The sequence below is a fragment of the Bidens hawaiensis genome, unplaced genomic scaffold (assembly GCF_021521415.1).
Source record: "Bidens hawaiensis isolate Kalapana, Puna unplaced genomic scaffold, B.hawaiensis_p1.1 tig00027969_1, whole genome shotgun sequence".
Taxonomy (NCBI): domain Eukaryota; kingdom Viridiplantae; phylum Streptophyta; class Magnoliopsida; order Asterales; family Asteraceae; genus Bidens; species Bidens hawaiensis.
Window position 1 is genome coordinate 257,616 of NW_027494533.1, and position 12,529 is coordinate 270,144.

At 36.1% G+C, this 12,529-nt stretch overlaps 3 protein-coding genes across 3 annotated transcripts; all 3 read left to right on the forward strand.

Annotated features, from left to right (window-relative positions):
* Positions 1-2,748: 2,748 nt before the first annotated feature.
* On the forward strand, positions 2,749-3,162 carry LOC143576087 (uncharacterized). Its single transcript, XM_077060278.1, has one exon. It carries the CDS (start codon positions 2,749-2,751, stop codon positions 3,160-3,162), a length of 414 nt encoding a protein of 137 aa, XP_076916393.1.
* Positions 3,163-3,180: 18 nt separating this feature from the next.
* LOC143576088 (uncharacterized) lies at positions 3,181-4,165 on the forward strand. The gene is made up of 2 exons (XM_077060279.1): positions 3,181-3,892; positions 4,128-4,165. The coding sequence occupies exons 1-2, from the start codon at positions 3,181-3,183 to the stop codon at positions 4,163-4,165; spliced, it is 750 nt and encodes a 249-aa protein (XP_076916394.1).
* A 6,098-nt stretch (positions 4,166-10,263) lies between these two features.
* On the forward strand, positions 10,264-11,326 carry LOC143576097 (small ubiquitin-related modifier 1-like). The gene is made up of 3 exons (XM_077060285.1): positions 10,264-10,391; positions 10,986-11,135; positions 11,215-11,326. Exons 1-3 carry the CDS (start codon positions 10,287-10,289, stop codon positions 11,275-11,277), a joined length of 318 nt encoding a protein of 105 aa, XP_076916400.1. The 5' UTR covers positions 10,264-10,286; the 3' UTR covers positions 11,278-11,326.
* Positions 11,327-12,529: the final 1,203 nt, after the last annotated feature.

A 12,529-nucleotide genomic window follows, 5' to 3' on the forward strand; every position in this document is an offset into this window, starting at 1 on the left:
GCGATTACACTTGTCATACACAATTTCGTTATCGTTTGTGCTTGGATCAACCCAGTAACCAGTGAGCAAGATCTCTGAGTAGCTAACAATAGTCGTAAGTCTGCGTGTAGTGACTTAACTAGCATATGCTAGGTAAAATGTCACGTTTTCAGGCAATTAATAAGTATGTTAATAATAAATTTTAATAGTTAGTATTCATCTCATTCACTTAAATAAACATAATAATTTAATTGGATTTAGGTTGGTGACATTATTACACCTTATATTATACTTTTATTTATTACAGGCTAACAAAAACAACTAAAGTTGATTTCGGTATTAAGCGTTAAAATGCAATATGGACGGGTAAAGACCGTCACATACAACAAATCTGTAACCTAATACCTTGATATTTCTATTAAAATATTAGTCGATTTCCCGAAACTCCATGTAGACGTTGGCGTAAGTGATTAACCTAAGACCATGTAAAAGCATGCTTAAAAAAAAGAACATAAGATGATATTTTAGTTTTTTAATTGATTTGCTTATGAATGAGACGATTTTGATTTTGGCAAGTGTGCATGAAATCAAAGCAGGCTTGTAACCGAAGTAACCTACATGATCCAACCCAACCTAAAATTGAATGAGTCAATTTTGGCGGATTTAAAAACACTAATAGTAATAGATATTTTATTTGGCCCATCAACATGTTACCAAAATCGGTCGTTCATTAGTAAACGGGTTGAAATTGACACTTTTACTCAAAACATGATAACCACATTAAAATACTCAAGGAACTATTATATCTATACTTAAAACCTTAAGTAATTTTTTTTCTACTTACATTGGTTAAACCATTTAAATTATATAAATGGTAACTTATAAAAATAGAAAAGTAGTGTATAACATTAAATAAAGATGAATTTAATTTACAAAATTATAAATAAATCATAAATCTTTAAAAGTTTCCTTAACGAAAGCACTACAAAATGAATGGAACAACATCACGTACCTAGATATTGGGATTGTTTTGATGAATCTAGTGGATTAGCACAAAACATATGATTCAAAACGAATTAACGTTTAAATGAGTGTATTACATTTATAATATGATGAAGCTTATAAAATGTTATGAATTTTGTTTACATAAATGCTTTTCAAACTAGCTTCAAATATTTAGAGGATAGATTAAAATATACATGAAAAATGATTAAAGTGTAGAGAAAAAAAAGAGCTTTTCAAAGTAAATTATTTTAATTTTGAATTATTAAATTGTAAAGAAATTTTAAGAACCATAGTTATTTTTAGAAATTAGTAAAATCAACCAATAGAAATTGGCTAGATTATATTTCTTTAATAGTATATATAGATATAGATATAGATTTTACAGGTTGTACTTTACTAAGTTGAATTTGGCAGCTGGAATGGTGAAGGGGGTTGATCCTATTGAGCAGATTATGACCCGTCGACATTAAATTTTATCAAGAAGTCAGTACTGGTAAGCCTTCTTTTTTATTTAACACTTCTAATGTCTTCCATGGTTGTTATTATTAGGGTTTTGTGTTCCTTAAAATATGTGGGCCAATCAACTGCTGATCTACATTAGGTTTATTGTGGTTTGATTTGGTCGTGTATGGTTTTGTCTGTAACGGTTTCATTTCGGGTTGGGATATGTTAGGGTCAAAAACACGTTTGGGCTAAATTTTGTTACGAGACAGAAAGGGTTTGTGTCACAACGTGTCCACTTAAAAAAGTGTTACTTTTGTTAATGAACTTTATTCGAGATTGTCGTTTTTAGTTTATGAACTTTATCATGATGTTTGTAATGCATGCACAGGCAATGCTCTATAAATTTGCCTTGCCTTTGATGTGAATAACCAACTTCCTAATTTATGACCTCGTAAAGAAATAATGATGCTTGAGCTATAATACATCAAAGAGAAATATCATTAAAAGCTATGCTCTAGAAATTTGGCTCTGATGTGAATAATGGTGTACAAGAGTCTCTTTCATTTGGCTTGAATAAGTTAATTAAAGTTATTATAATTATACAGCTACATCAAAAATTAATTGAAAGTATTATGATTCTTTTTGAAGTTTTACATATTTGGATAATATTGAAGTCCAAATTTTGTTTTTGTTCAGAGGTGACTTTTTGGTCAAAATTGAATTTTGACTTAAAAAGAAACAAATTGAATCAATAACCTAAATTTTATTTCAAACTAAGTTGTTAATTGACTAAATTTTTGTCATGCTTTGTTTGCTTGTTTGTAGGAGATGAACACGCCGTGGTGAATGCACAATGGCCAAATATGCACTATCAGCCTACTAGCCTGCTACGCACTATCAGCATGCTACTAACTCTACTGATGCAGAATGCAGAAAGAAGGCAAAAACATGCAGCATAACATAGCAGGTTTGGCATGTTAGGGCAGCAAACTAAAAGCTTAATCTTTTGGCAGGGTATACACGTTTCGAAGAGGAAAGCTATAACATTTTGTAAACAGTTTATGCAAAAATAGTGTAAACCCCAAAGGACCTTGTTATGTGATAAAAGAAGGGCCATTATGTGATGTTGTTGGTCATGTGGTTCGTGGCACCTATATCCATGAACCATGGCTGCTCAGGAGGATTAAGGGCCATGGTATCATAAGCCAATCGATCTCCTTCCTTTTCTCTCTGTCCCACCCTCCGCTACAAACCCTAACAGCCGGCCCTACCATCGCCGGCAACCCCTCTTCTCATCCTCCAGTTCAATCAGCGGCTCCCATGGCATCCCTTATTCACCCAGCCATCACGGTCACCAACATTAAGAACTTCATTCCGATCACTCTCGATAACGAGAGTGCTCAATATGTAACTTGGTCGGAATTATTCAAAATCCACTGCACAGCTTTTCTTGTCGCTGACCATCTCGAGCCGAGACAGCAGTTCTCGTCTTCCTCCTCTGCGGCTGCTAACAAAGATAAAGAAGAAGACCCAGCCTCAACACAAGATTCTTGGAAAAGATTGGACGCTATCGTCCTACAGTGGATATACGGGACGATTTCCACCAACCTCCTTCGAACCATTCTCAAGAAAGACACCACGGCGTACGACGCGTGGATCGCTCTCGAAAACCTCTTTCAAGACAACAAGAGTTCGCGTGCCCTATATCTGCAGGCTAAGCTCACCAACACATGACTCGAGAATTTCAAGGACATGGCTGCATATTGCCAAGAGATTAAGATGCTTGCTGACCAACTTCACAATGTTGATGTTCCTCAGTCCCAAACACAATTGGTTTTGAAATTACTTGGGGGCCTAACAGAACAATACGTCACCATTGCTACCGTGATCCGTAATAAAGAACCATTGCCTGATTTCAATAACTGCCGCTCGCAACTCTACCAGGAAGAAACTGAAAGGGCAGCCCTTGCACTCCATGTCGCCAACTCGGCAGCCACTGCCTTACAGGTCAGCTCTAACGGCAGCAACAACGCACCCTCTGATCAACGTGCAGAAGCGAGAAACGACCAGAATCTGGACAGGGGACGGGTCAACAGCAGCAGTAACAGCCGCGGACGTGGCAGGGGCAGAGGTCGTGGGAGAAATATGGCTAGTCGCGGTCGCGGGTCTTTCCCGCAGGTCGGGTATTATCCATGGGCACCGTTTCCCGGCATGTGGTCTAACTCGGGTGTGGGGGCGTCTCAATGGCAGCAATGGGCGCCGTCTCCACCTTGCCCATACCCGGCAAATTCACGGCCTAACTCATCCGATCATGGAGTTCTCGATTCGAGATCATCTCAGGCCTATACCGCTGGCTACACTCCCACCGACATCGAACAGGCTCTTCACACCATGGCCCTTAATCCTCCTGACGAGCCATGGTTCATGGATACAGGTGCCACGAACCACATGACCAACAACCCAGGTAATTTCAAATTTTTTTTAATAATGGCAATTCACGAAATATAATTGTTGGTGACGGTAATACCATTCCCGTAGTCGGACAAGGCAACCAAACCCTAACACCACCTTCCCCACCCCTAAAACTAAACAACGTTCTCCTTGCACCTAATATTATCAAAAACCTTTTATCGGTTCGTCGTTTAACTACGGATAACCGAATTTCTAATAAGTTTGACCCTTTTGGTTTTCTTGTGAAGGACCTCAAGACAAAGGCGCGTATCCTACGCAGCAATAGTACTGGGGACCTCTATCCGCTCACGCCTCAAATCATCTCTAAAATCCGTTCTCCTTCCTTCACTGCTCTCGCTCAAGATGTTTGGCATCAACGCTTGGGACACCCGGGGGCCAATTTATTGCATGTTTTAAATAAATCTAGTTCTATTAAATGTAATAAGGTTAATTCAAAACTTTGTCAACCATGTGTTTTGGGAAAAAGTACTAGACTATCTTTTGTTCAATCTACTTCTAATGTTTATTTACCGTTTGATTTGATACACAGTGATTTATGGACATCACCGGTAATTAGCACTAGTGGTCATCGTTATTATATATTGTTTGTTGATGATGCGACAAATTTTCTATGGACCTATCCCATTTGCAACAAATCACAAGTTTATACCATTTTTCAAACGTTTTATAAACTAATTGAAACTCAGTTTGAATGCAACATCAAGCAGTTTCAGTGTGATAACGGAAAGGAATTCTCTAATACTTCCTTTCAATCATTTTGCAACCAACACAGCATGACCTTTCGTTTTTCATGTCCGTACACCTCTTCTCAAAATGGTAAAGGCGGAAAGTAAAATCCGCTCGATCAACAACATCATTCGCAACCTTCTAGCCCACTCCAACATACCAAATAACCTTTGGCACCATGCGCTAGAAGTGGCTACCTATTTAATCAACATTCTTCCAAGTAAAAAATCATAATTTTAAAACCCCCACTTACTTACTTTACAAACGGACGCCTTCCTACGACCACCTTCGAGTGTTCGGGTGTCTATGCTACCCGCTCATTCCTCACACCAAAATTCATAAACTTGAGCCTCGCTCAAAACCTTGTGTCTTTCTTGGTTATCCTACCCAACATCGTGGTTACAAGTGTCTTGACCTCTCGACACACAAAATAATTATTTGTAGACACATAAATTCGACGAAACCGTATTCCCATTCAAAACAATAAACAAACCCACACTTCAAACTTACACCTTTCTAACCGACCCAATACACCCACAATATTGGCACTTAACCACAAACCACACTCTATCACCTAATCCCTCCACCAACAATCCACCTACCCGATCGGATCGCCCACACCCTACGGCTACTGTACCAACTCCCTTGCGAGTTTATGGTCGCCGACCACCTAACAAAACTCAAAACTCAGTCCCCACACTTAATACCTCCACGACCTAACCCACACATACTAACCCCACACTTACTACGGCCCCAACCAACCACAACCCAAACCCAACAATTAATCCTATCCCTACTGTGGAAAATATTCCCAACCCACCCACCGTGCAAACCCCACTTACTACTACCCGCACCATCCGTACCAGATCCATGGACGGAATTTCGAAACCGAAACAACAATTCAACCTAAATACCACCGCTATCGCCCCAATTCCACGTAACCCAACTGTTGCCTTGTCTACACATGAATGGCGCCAAGCAATGAATATGGAATTTAATGCCCTTATTAAAAATGGAACATGGGAATTAGTCCCGCGCCAACCACAGATGAATGTCATACGAAGTATGTGGTTATTCCGGCATAAATTTCGGTCGGACGAGTCCTTGGAAAGATACAAGGCGCGGTTGGTTTGTGACGGTAGAAACCAAAAACTGTATCGACTGTGGGGAAACGTTTAGTCCTGTCATAAAGCCGGCCATTATTCGCACGGTAATTTCGTTGGCACTTTCACAGTCTTGGTCGATTCATCAGCTCGATGTGACGAATGCGTTTCTACACGGAACGCTTCATGAGACAGTATATATGCATCAACCCATGGGGTTTCGTCACCGCGATTATCCGGACCATGTATGTCGACTAAAGAAATCTTTTGGGCGTGGTACCAAAGATTTACAGACTTCGTTGTCACACTCTGATTCACCCAAAGCCGGTGTGATAACTCACTTTTTGTGTATCAACATGGATCCGAGACAGCGTATATTCTTCTTTACGTTGACGACATAATTCTCACCACCTCCTCAGAAGCTTTAAGACTTCACATCATGGCCAAACTTGCTTCAGAATTTGCTATGAAAGACCTTGGTACGCTTAGTTTCTTTCTGGGGATTTCGGTCAAACAAGACGGTGATTCTATGTTCTTATCTCAACGTAATTATGTGAATGAAATCTTGGAAAGAGCCGGTATGTCTACATGTAAATCAGTACCCACGCCTGTTGATACAAAACCGAAGTTGAGTGATAACGACGGGTACGACTTCGAAGACCCAACTCTCTACCGAAGCTTGGCCGGGGCTCTACAATACCTCACATTTACCCGCCCCGACATTTCTTATGTAGTCCAGCAGGTGTGCATTCATATGCATTCACCCAAGGTCTCTCACTGGAATGCGTTACTTCGGATTTTGCGGTACCTCCGAGGGTCCTCGGATCTCGGCCTCACACTCGGTCCGACACGGACACTTGCACTACGGGCATATACGGACGCGGACTGGGCTGGTTGCCCAGACACTCGAAGATCGACATCCGGCTATTGTGTTTACTTGGGGGATAATCTTTTATCTTGGTCGTCAAAACGCCAGTCGACCGTATCGCGTTCTAGTGCAGAGGCTGAGTATAGGTGTGTAGCCAATGTCGTGGCGGAAATTTGTTGGCTGCGGAACTTACTTTTGGAACTACATCGCCCACTATCGGTAGCGACTTTAGTGTACTGTGACAATATAGGTGCGATATATTTATCGGGTAATCCAGTGCAACACCAAAGAACGAAACACATCGAGCTAGGTATACACTTTGTTCGCGAGCAGGTTCAACGAGGAAAGGTTCGCATCGTACATGTACCTACACGCTACCAGATTGCAGATATCTTCCCGAAGGGACTCCCGAAGATTCTTTTTGATGACTTCCGAGCCAGTCTCAGCATTCGATCACCTCCCGCTTCGACTGCAGGGGTGTAATAGTATTGTATATTAATGATAATTATCTTGTTATTCATAATTCAAATATATGTAAATATATCCCTAAAATAGGGGATTCCATGTATTATATATTGACATTGGTTAATGAGAAGATGCAATGATTTTATCCATCTATTAATATTGTTGTAGCGGGTTAGCCCACTAGTATTGTATACATTTGTGTATAGATTATTATATATGTATGTAAAGCAGTAAAATTCTCCCAACGTTGTAAAATAATATTACAAGTCACAAATTGCGTTGTGGTACGATACCACTTCGGTACATAAATAAAGTAGTGAAATTCTATCGCACATTGCGACGAGAATTCAATATATAGATAAAGTTAATTTTCTGATTATAGATTATAGTTTTTATGTACATATACTAGTGAAACTACTAACAACATTTGAATTGCAGCGCATATATTGTTAATGTAATATAAACATAGATTTATTTAATTAGTTAAAACTTAGGATCTTTTTATAATAAACATCTATGAAAGTGATTTGTTCTTAATATATGTATAACCTTCTAAAATATACATTTAACCCAACAGACACATGCCCTGTTTGTTGCAAGGCATGTTTGGATTTGTATGTGGAGCACGCGTACATTGTAGAGCTCCTCGGGTTCAAGTACCTGAAGCTGTGGAGCTAATTAGCCGAGTCCAACGGGTTATGCGTAATATTGTTATGATTCCAAAATCTATCAATATACTTTTGAAAAGATTGAATTTTACAATTAAAAAAGGACTTGTTGCCCGTTTGCCTTATGTGTTAATGCAAACATTATATTTTATCATGAAAGGTTATAAAAAACAAAAATACTAATAGATGTAACAAGAGAGAAACATAAAACAAAAGTGTGACAATTTTATTGATGATCTGTGTAACGTTAACGTGATATATATATATATATATACACACACACACACACTAGATTTTATCCCTCGTATTACGAGGGTTGTTTTACATTATTCGTTTTTAATATATATATATATATATATATATATTTGAATTTTAATTTTATTTATTGTAAGAAAGTTAATAATTAATATACTTAAGGTTTGATGATAAAATGGTTTCACAAATAAATGATATGCTATAATCCGGTTTAAAAGCTATCTGGGTTTGGTGATACCCATTACCCGTTTATTTTCTTTATTATAAAATTGTTTCTTAATTATAAATAATATCTTTTTTTAAATAAAATAGGATATTAATTTTTAGTAATCCCTATTTTATAGGATTTTCATATCAAATATTTGATTAGATTAATTTTTAATATAATGAGATGTTATAACCCGTTTAAAAGCTATCTGGTTTTGGTAAGACTCATACCCATGAATTTGAGTTAAATCAATGAGAGGTCTCCATTTAAAAATCAAGCAATCTAGTGGCTTCCATAAAAGGGGGAGCGATCACATCACGACACGTAGGATTTTAGAGTTTTCATTTTATATATATTATAGATTTTATAACTTTAGTCACGTGCCATATTCTCTTTGTTAGTTTGTTGTATATGAAAACTTTCGGTATCATTTTATCCTAAACTAGTTAGTAACCCGTGTAATACACGGGCTGAATAAAGAGTATAACATCAATAAAAAAATGTTTATATACGTGGTATAATTTAGGAATGTATAACAATTTCTATATATGAAATTAAATATTACATTTATATATAAATTTGAAAAAAGATTAAATACAAAAATTGTTCAAATATTTTATGAGATTAATTTTTAATATAATGAGATGTTATGACACATTTAAGAGCTATCTAGGTCTGGTGAGACCTTTACCCATGAATTCGGGTTAAATGCGTGAATAAACCATCATTTACAAATAAAGCAATCTGATGGCTCGAGAGAATAATTGTTTTGCATTTTTCGTTTTTTAATATTTATTTTTTGGATTTTAATTTTTTTTATTATAAGAAAGTTAATAATATACTTAGGGTTTGATGTTGAAATGGTTTTCATAAATAAGTGATATGTTATAACCCGTTTAAAAGCAATCTGAATTTGGTGACCATGACCTGCTTATGTTTTTTACTATAAAATTGTTTATTAATTATAAATAATATATTTTTCTTTTTAAATTGGATATTAAATTTTAGTATATTCCTATTTTGTAGGATTTTTATATCAAATAATTGGTAAGATTAATTTTTAATTTAATGAGATGTTATAACCTGTTTAAGAGCTATCTGGTTTTGGTAAGACCCATACCCATTAATTTGGGTTAAATCAATGAGAGGCCTTCATTTAAACATCAAAAAATCTGGTGGCTTTCATAAAAGGGGGGAGCGACCATATCGCGACATATAGGATTTTTAGGTTTTCGTTTATATATATTATAGACTAGATTTTATCCCCCGTGTTACGGGGTTTATTTTCATTATTCATTTTTAATATTTATATATATGTATTTGGATTTAAATTTTATTTATTGTAAGAAAGTTCTGATGGTTGAGAGATGGTTGTTTTACATTTTTTGTTTTTTTAATATTTATTTTTTTGGATTTAAATTTTATTTATTGTAAGATAATGTTTGATGATAAAAGGGTTTCATAAATAAATGATATGTTTAACCCGTTTAAAACCTATTTGGATTTGGTGACCCATGACTCGTTTATGTTTTTTTACTATAAAATTGTTTATTAATTATAAATAATATCCTTTTCTTTTTAAATTGAATATTAAATTTTAGTATATCTCTATTTTATAGGATTTTCATATCAAATAATTTGTAAGATTAATTTTTAATTTAATGAGATGTTATAACCCGTTTAAGAGCTATCTGGTTTTGGTAAGATCCATACCTATGAATTTGGGTTAAATCAATGAGAGACCTCTATTTAAAAATCAAACAATCTGGTGGCTTCTATAAAAAGGGGAGCGACCACATCGCGACACGTAGGATTTTAGGGTATTTGTTTATACATATTATAGATATAGATAGATGGATAGATAGATATAAAATAGTAAAAACCCATTTATTAGTTTTAGCGGGCCCAAAACTTAAAATCGCCACGATTGAAGTCAAATTTGAAAGCCCTTGTGTCATTCCGATACGGAACCCAAATCACATTTAAATATAGTTTTTTTTAAACCCACTATAAATAATAAAAGTATAAACCGCCCATCGCCACATATCACAACACAACCCTGCAAAACCCTAGAATTAATCGTAACGATAACAATGTCGTCGACTCCCGGAGGCGAAAGCGGTGTAGCTAATGAAGACGAGAAGAAGCCTATGGACCAGTCCTCCTCGGCACACATCAATCTCAAGGTTAAAGGCCAGGTATTGATTCATTATATAGTTCCTTTGTGTTTCTTTTGCTTTGATTTGATTAATTTTGTAGTTTGTTAGATCTATGAATTTGATGTGCGTGTTGAATGACGTAATTGAAAGTCAGATTTTAGGCTATTGTTTATTCTTGTTAAAAGCCCTAAAATATGCTTCTTAAATTGAAGACCATTTTAATAAACTAGTATATTGGTAGTTAACAAATTGACAGAGCATTTTAATAGAATAGAATATATTAGCAGAGGATTTAATAAAATATATTTATCATATGATTATTGATTAAATAGTTATTGTCATATTAGTTTTCTTAATGGTTTTGATTGATTTATTTGATTTAATTTGTTGAAACAAAAAATTCGAGAATCCAACCAACTGTTGTTTCTCTTTCTCAAAAACTGAATTAGCCATTTGAAGAAAATATCTTTGGATTTTTAAACCGGTTGAACTGGACCGTGAACACCATAAATTAAAATGTCTGTGCGGCGGCTTTGGATTTCAACAATCTTTTTTGTTCTCATTTTTCCAGTTTCGGTGCTTTTGAGTCATATTTAGTTTCATTGAACGGTGTAAACATTGTGTTGTTTGTAGGATGGAAATGAAGTGTTTTTTAGGATCAAACGCAATACCCAACTTAAGAAGTTAATGAATGCCTACTGTGATAGGCAATCTCTGCAGATGAACTCGATTGCTTTTCTGTTTGATGGACGCCGTCTTCAAGCAGAACAGACCCCTGAACAGGTAGCTATTTAACAACTGTTGTTCAATGCTTTCACAAGTCACTTGTTCTAGTTTTGATTGATTGTGCGTATGTATGCAGCTTGAGATGGAGGAAGGTGATGAAATTGATGCAATGCTGCATCAAACTGGAGGTGGGATTTGAAATAGAAGAAGTTGGTAGGGTTGAATATATATTTGTTATGAAGGAAATCTTTAAAAGACGAGTTCGTAGTAGTTTGTTTGGATCATGGTATTACTCTTGGTAATCAGTTTAACGATGGCTAGTTTCTTTTTTTTCTTTTTTTGTGGGATTTGGTTTTCTTTCTTTTGTGTTGATGTGTTTATGCCATGTCTACTGTTTAATCTCATTTTATATGCTTAATTGTCTACTCATTAATCTCCTTATATTTTTTCTTTTGTGTTGATGTGTTCACGCCCAAAATTATTTGCAATATGTTATCTATAAGTAACCCTGATAAGGGATTGATGTAGATCCACATGTAACCCTCCCTCAATTAGTCTTTCCACTTATCTCTTAGTGCAACCTTACCCAAAGTCGCAGCCGCCTGAACAAACTAAACCAGTGAACGCCTGGCTGTGAAGAAGTCTAAATTAGAAGTAGAGTTGTAGTTGAAGAGTGTGTTAGCTCTAAAAAACGAACAAATACATCAATAAAAAACACATATTATATGAATTCTAAACCAAACGCAATAACAATCTTTTAAAAGTTATAATCGACTTATCATGAATGATATGTCGTTCTTGTCACTCATGCTCAGAGTTACCATGATTAGCTCGAATCACCAATGCCAATTGTGTCATGGTTTGAGCCTATTTAGAAATAAGATGATGGCTATTTTTGTATGTAAAGTTGTCTCATGAATACTTTTGTTATTATAAGAATGTTGGTAGGCCCGTAACGAACCGAATGTTCGGTGAACTATTCGTGAACTGTTTGATGGGAAGTTCGTTTATGTTCGTTTAGTTATTAAACAAACGAACATGAACAAAAAATTTGTGTTCGTTTAATTAAATGAACGAACATGAACACATGTTCCGTTCATTCAATTTTATGTTCATGAACGTTCGTTTATGTCTGTTTATTTATGTTCTAAAAAATGAACAAATACATCAATAAGAAACATATATGAAGAGGTATGCACCCGCCTTAACATCGAGCGGGGCGGGTCAACCCACAAGATATAGACAAGAGGCTTGAAATCAAGATGTCATGAAGGCACAAAGCCAAAACCTATGCGCATGGCGCATATCACATATGCTCACGCATCACATATGCTCACGCACCATATATGCTCACGCATATCACATCTGCGTGTGGCGCATCTGCGCGTGGCGCAGATCACATATGCTCACGCGTCATATATGCTCACGCATATCACATCTGCGCGTGGCGC

Excerpts from the sequence above, each read along its gene's own strand:
- LOC143576087 (XM_077060278.1), top strand. The coding sequence starts at position 2,749 with ATGGCATCCCTTATTCACCCAGCCATCACGGTCACCAACATTAAGAAC.
- LOC143576088 (XM_077060279.1), top strand. The coding sequence starts at position 3,181 with ATGGCTGCATATTGCCAAGAGATTAAGATGCTTGCTGACCAACTTCAC. Across the intron at positions 3,893-4,127 it reads CCACATGACCAACAACCCAG|GACCTCAAGACAAAGGCGCG; the intron begins GTAATTTCAAAT and ends TTTCTTGTGAAG.
- LOC143576097 (XM_077060285.1), top strand. The coding sequence starts at position 10,287 with ATGTCGTCGACTCCCGGAGGCGAAAGCGGTGTAGCTAATGAAGACGAG. Across the intron at positions 10,392-10,985 it reads ATCTCAAGGTTAAAGGCCAG|GATGGAAATGAAGTGTTTTT; the intron begins GTATTGATTCAT and ends TGTTGTTTGTAG. Across the intron at positions 11,136-11,214 it reads CAGAACAGACCCCTGAACAG|CTTGAGATGGAGGAAGGTGA; the intron begins GTAGCTATTTAA and ends GTATGTATGCAG.